Here is a 6,038-nt window from a genome sequence, read left to right on the forward strand (position 1 = left end):
GCGAACTTAAGCAGCTGTTGAAAATAAACATACACACTACGCTGCCACCATATTGGCTACACTGGTTACGTAACGACCCGAGACATACGTTCAGCGGCTTTTTGAGGAGTTTCTTCTCCCCTTCTATATAAGCTCCCTGGTATGTTAGGTTACAAAGATATCTTACAAAAGAACAACAGTGGAACATTAAAAGCAACAACAGGTACCTTTCAAACATTTTCATCCATAATGGAGACATGGATAAAAAGTGTTGCAATAACGCATATCTTTCTAACTAAAAAGCACGAAAAACTGTAGTCTATTCCGATAAGCAACTATGAAAAACAAAACTGACTCATTTTCTTGTGCTAATGTTGCATGAGTTTAACAACTGCGGCCAGTTATAAGATGTTGGCATAGAATCTTCAAGACGTCATATAAGAAGCACAATGTCAGTGGCGGGGATATAACTGGTTCCATCGACATGATAGGAGCAACACGTGGACACGCCACGTGGGTTTTGACGGTTATGAAACTTTGTTTACCCACCCATATACCAATAAACCAATAATGCTCATATATCATAATACAAAAAATGAACTTAGTTCAAAACATAAATGGATACCTTTCAACCAAATGAACCACTAAAAGTGTACTGACATATGATGTAAGTTTGTCATGTGTGTCACTCTGCCAGATAATGATAACCATTAGGCCACAGATATCTTTCTTCTCCGCGAATAGCGATCTGTTAGCGAGTGACACACATACTGAGCGTTATACAACTGTCACATGTCCAGAGCAAGTGCTAAGAGTTCATCTCACAATCGACGCACACTGATCGAGGTAGTCACACGGATCAAACAACGACTCGGGACGAGGCACTGTAAGTATCGTATAAATGGTTTGGTTGCCTTTGCCTTTTAGTATACAAACGTTGGAATGGCGTTTAACAGCAGTCTGAGGCTCGGTTTGATACGAGTGTGTTCACATGTCTTTGTACCATTAACTCTGTCAAGGTTCGAGTCTTGGAAACCAGGATGACACCCTGTAGACTGAAGTGCGGTATTCTGGAGCCCGGGACTCATGTTATGTGACCAGAAGAGACATGGTTGCCTATGGCCTAATTTCCATCTATAGTATGATCTATTGTTTTCAGCAGCTTTGCCAGACTTTCCGAGTAGACTTGCTTTTCTGGATATCCTCTGGATATTTGTAGTTGTGTAAATGTGAGGGACACAGAGTAGAAGCCAAAAACAATTTTTCCTATTTCCGACAGTACTTTAGTATTAGTTTCAGCATGACGACAGCTATAGTTCACAATGAAGCTAAGTTTAATTTTAAAATAGATATTTATAACGTGTCCATTGTAACACAATATCATCACACACTAATTTGAAAAAAGTCACGGTCTATTCCAAATATGTCTCTTTGGACTTTGAACGAGTCTGCACTTATCTCTCCTCAGTAAAGTACTTTTTAGACGTTTCCGATCTCCCTACCACTGGAATTGTCGTTAGGCCGAACTTATTTAACAGATATTTCACACTTTCGCTTATCAACTACATGAATTGTAGAGATAAACGTGAGAAAACAGTTGTTTTTTTATTTCCGACAGACTATAGTGTTTGTTTGAGGCTCGTGTATACCGCAGCTTCAGTAGGCCTCGTTATAACACGTAACATGATCCGCGGTTTGCCACAGGCATGCACTGCTTTCTGTACTTGGATATTTATTTAAGCAATCTCAAGTGAATATAAAACGCGCAAAAGATAACCCAGCCTTAACTGTCACCAGAGACAGCGTTGTATATGTGACACCACGTGTTCAGGTGGCCTGCCGTTTTTCAATCGGCTACCGCCATTTCAGACAAGAAATAAGCACAGGTCAGCCACACAGCCAGTGTTTGGATCGTTGACACCAAGGGCAGTCATCGTCTTGTGTGGTGTTTGTTGAATAAGTCAAACAAACCCCTTCGCGGTGTACAGAATTGTGGTCTGAACATATAGAAATGTCTCACAAATGTGTAGCAGTTTTAACTGTGTCATGGACAAAGTTGACAACACGATTCGGTTTATTCTATATATGGCTATCCCCATCATTTACATCCAGACGTATGGTCCCTAGGTGTACGTGACACTAGAAAGGACATGGTGGACACAATGACTCCAACAGTATCCTGGCAGTATGAAGAGTGTGAATGTCTAACGCTTGCTGAAGTCTGTCAGTGACTTGTCTGTCTGGTGACTGATGTGCATGTGAGGGTAAAAAAGCATGCAAGCTGAGAACAATAGGGTGAGCCACTCAACCATAACATTTGAATTGATTTCAACAAAAGAAGTGAGTAGGGTGGTGACTGACCCAAACACAGCTAAGTTAAAATATTTAAAGTGTAATATCATCTCTTAATTAAAATCCTTTTCACCCATATTACAAACTAATATCAAATGCTTATGTTATTACTAATATATATATATATATATATATATATATACACACACACACACACACACACACACACATATATATATATATATATACACACACACACACATATATATATATAGTTAAAACTAATATCAATAGCTGATACTAAATTAAATACTAATAACTAATACTTGTACCAATACTAATACTATATACACTATAAACTAATAACTAGTGCTAATATTAATACTAAAAGTAATAACTGGTACTAATACTAATACGAATAATAATTACACTGTACAAAGTTGACGACCATATGAATATATGTGACTGTCACAAATGGAAAGGGGCTGGTGGGGTAGTCTAATGAGTAAAACATCTGATCGACACGCCAAAGACCCTGGTTCATATTCAACATGGGTACAACGTGTGAAGCCCATTTTCAATGTCCCCTGTAGTGATATTGCTAAAAGCGGAATAAACTCACACTCACCCCCCCCCCCCCCACCAACACACACACATACACACACATACACACACGCACAAAGACGAAGTCATTGTCACATTATATCAGGAAACTAACATCCAGAGTGAAAGGACATTGGTTGCCATTTTTGTAGCAACTCTTTAACTGTATTTTTCTTTTTTTCACAGGTTTCAAAATGGATTCCCCATCCCCTCCAGTTCAGCTGATGTCAACGTTTTTTAAGTCAACAGAAATCCAGGTTGGCATTATAACCTTCATGGTGTTTTTGCTGGCAGTCAAAGCAATGAACAAAATGACTTCTGACCTGAAACCTCCTCCCCCTGGTCCCTGGGGATTCCCCTTTTTGGGACATCTTCCCCTACTGGGAAAGGATCCCTACGTGACATTCATGAGGATGAGGGAAAGATTCGGGAACATCTTCAAAATCCAGATGGGCAGTTGGCCGGCCGTAGTTGTAAATGGCAAGCAGGCAATTAGGGAAGCTCTGTTGAACTCAAGAGATGACTACGATGGAAGACCACAGTTCATGTCTGCAAAGCTTTTATCCAATGGTCAAAGTTTAGGCTTCGGGAAGTACGACGAAACATGGAAGCTTCACAGAAAACTAACCAACAGAGTTCTGACTGAGTTCTCAAATGCCAAATTAAATCCCATAGAAGATATGGTCCATGAAGAAGTTGACATTATCGTTAATGACTTTATGTCTATGCAGGGTGCTTCATTCAATCCCCGTAACTATGTCTATCTGTCCGTCGGTAGCGTCATTTTCCAACTTTGCTATGGGAGACAACAAAACCTGAGGGAGAACAAGGACTTCACTGAGTTCATATTAAACTCGGCTGCTTTCACACAATTCGTTAGTGCAGGAAACCCAGTTGATGTTATGCCATGGCTCCGCTTCCTCATGCCTTGGAAATTGAACCAGTTTCGAACCCTCATTGAAGCAAGTTCAAACGCAAGTCAAAAGAAAATCCAAGAACACAACAGTACCTTCTCTAGTGATAACATGCGAGATATCACTGACAGACTGTTATCCGTAATCGAGGAAACTCCTAAACTGTCACAGGAAAGGATTTTGAGGACGATCAATGACTTGTTTTTGGCAGGATTTGACACAACAGCTTCAACCATCTACTGGATGTTACTACTGATGGCCGCCAATCCACAAGTTCAGAGACGGGTCCAGATTGAGTTGGACGACGTAGTAGGCTGCGGAAGACGTCCCAGTATCTTGGACAGAGGTCAGCTGGTTTATACAGCTGCTGTGTTGCATGAGGTAAACAGGTTTGTCTCATTGGCACCTCTCAGTCTGCCTCACCTCACCACCTCTGATACCAGTCTCGGGGGCTACAGTATCAACAAAAACACCGTCGTCTTCATCAATCTATATTCCATGAGTCATGACCCGGAAGTATGGGGTGATCCACACGTCTTCCGACCTGAGCGTTTCCTTGATTCTTCCGGTGAGATCAACAAGTCCCTCTTAGAGGAGTTCCTCCCTTTCTCCATTGGTCGGCGGAGGTGTTTGGGGGAGTCTCTGGCTAGGAACCAACTATTTCTTTTCTTCACTGGAATCCTACAGAAATGTAGCATCGTGCAGCCGCCAGAAGTGGGGGAATACAGCATGGGCGTGATCAGTGGACTGGTGCGCCAAGGTGAGCCCTACCAAGTACAGGTGCAGCTCAGGACCTGACTCTCCACGGACTTAACATTCCTCTCGTGGACAACAACCTGATTTCACGAACGTGGCATTGAACAGACCCCTGGCATTCAGTGATAACCTGCTGTTTCAAAAGGTCCACAGACAAGAACTTTGGAATGACCAGTACTGTTATATATCATTTTATACTGCTTCTTCATATATCGCGTCTGGCAAGTATCTTACTTAATAAGTGTGTTAGTGATATATATGACATTACACCGTGCCACACATCCTGTTGTCTTTCACTACCAACATCCTGACGGAGTTAAATCCATCCTGTCATCTCTCACTCCCAGTATCTTGACAGAGTCATGTTAAATACATCTAGTCGTCTCTCACTACCAGCTTCCTGATGGTGTCATGTTAAATACATCTGGTCGTCTCTCACTACCAGCATCCTGATGAAGTCATGTTAAATACATCTGGTCGTCTCTCACTCACAGCTTCCTGATGGAGTCATGTTAAATTCATTTGGCAGTCACTCTCACTGCCAGTACTGGCTCATGTGGCTTCTAATACGAGTTCTTGTTGAATCCAGTTTCACATAATGGGCTTCAAAACAATTTACTTACCCTGAAGGGAAGAATCAGGTTAAGGTATGCTCTTTGTGATCTATGCGGCAGCTGCCTCTGTTATGGTGTCCTGTAATTGCCATCGCGTAGCGCAATTATAGGACACCATACTCTGTAGTAGCGATGTCGTGGTATACCGCAGTGACATGTACAGCTACGCTGACTATAGGGTCCCCGATATACAGATGCTTTTGCAGATACGAATTGCGTTTGGAATAACTGCTACAATAAAGTGTGTAGGGCATTGTGAAGGAGACAGGGTGGTACTTGATGGCTACAGTCCTGAACTTTCTAATGTATCAGTGTAGAAACTGTAGAAACTGTTTTTCATTTACGATAAACGATAATACACCGGGTCTTTTTCTTGTCTTTGCCTTCCTCTCTCTTCAAGCCTAGTCTCTTTGAGAGGGAAGCCTTGTGTAACGGTGGCTTGCCCGGCGATGTTGTACAATCACACGCTTAAATGATATGTGAATATCAGACACGCTTCTCCCTGGCATCTGATTGTTAGTCAATAAGTGAACATCAGACATGCTTCTAGTTGACGTCTGGTTGGTAGTCAATATATGAACGTCAAACACGCTTCACGTAGGTAATAACTTCTTTGTATTAACTGGCCACGAAACAAATGTGAATAAACAATGGTGAAGCTACTGTGTGTATTTCATAATGTGACTTAAAGCTTATCATACAAATGCAATCTGTTTTTATTTAGATCACAGACTTGTTTACAACATTCTGACTCATTTAATACAATATTATGTATTCTGGAGAATATTATGTAACATGTATTCTGGAAAGACATTAGCATAAGCCAGACAGGCTTCTTTGCCAGTCCATTTCTAACTGAATAAAATATGGTTAAACCAAA

General features: G+C 41.2%; 1 protein-coding gene across 1 annotated transcript; it reads left to right on the forward strand.

Moving 5' to 3' along the window:
• The first annotated feature begins 742 nt into the window (after nucleotides 1–742).
• LOC137294182 (cytochrome P450 1A1-like) lies at nucleotides 743–6,038 on the forward strand. Its single transcript, XM_067825173.1, has 2 exons — nucleotides 743–865; nucleotides 3,061–6,038. Exons 1-2 carry the CDS (start codon nucleotides 772–774, stop codon nucleotides 4,584–4,586), a joined length of 1,620 nt encoding a protein of 539 aa, XP_067681274.1. The 5' UTR covers nucleotides 743–771; the 3' UTR covers nucleotides 4,587–6,038.

The sequence above is a fragment of the Haliotis asinina genome, chromosome 8 (assembly GCF_037392515.1).
Source record: "Haliotis asinina isolate JCU_RB_2024 chromosome 8, JCU_Hal_asi_v2, whole genome shotgun sequence".
In the NCBI taxonomy this organism is placed as follows: domain Eukaryota; kingdom Metazoa; phylum Mollusca; class Gastropoda; order Lepetellida; family Haliotidae; genus Haliotis; species Haliotis asinina.

Coding starts and splice junctions, on each gene's coding strand:
- LOC137294182 (XM_067825173.1), top strand. CDS start 772: ATGTCCAGAGCAAGTGCTAAGAGTTCATCTCACAATCGACGCACACTG. Junction 866..3,060: donor ACGACTCGGGACGAGGCACT/GTAAGTATCGTA, acceptor TTTTTTTCACAG/GTTTCAAAATGGATTCCCCA.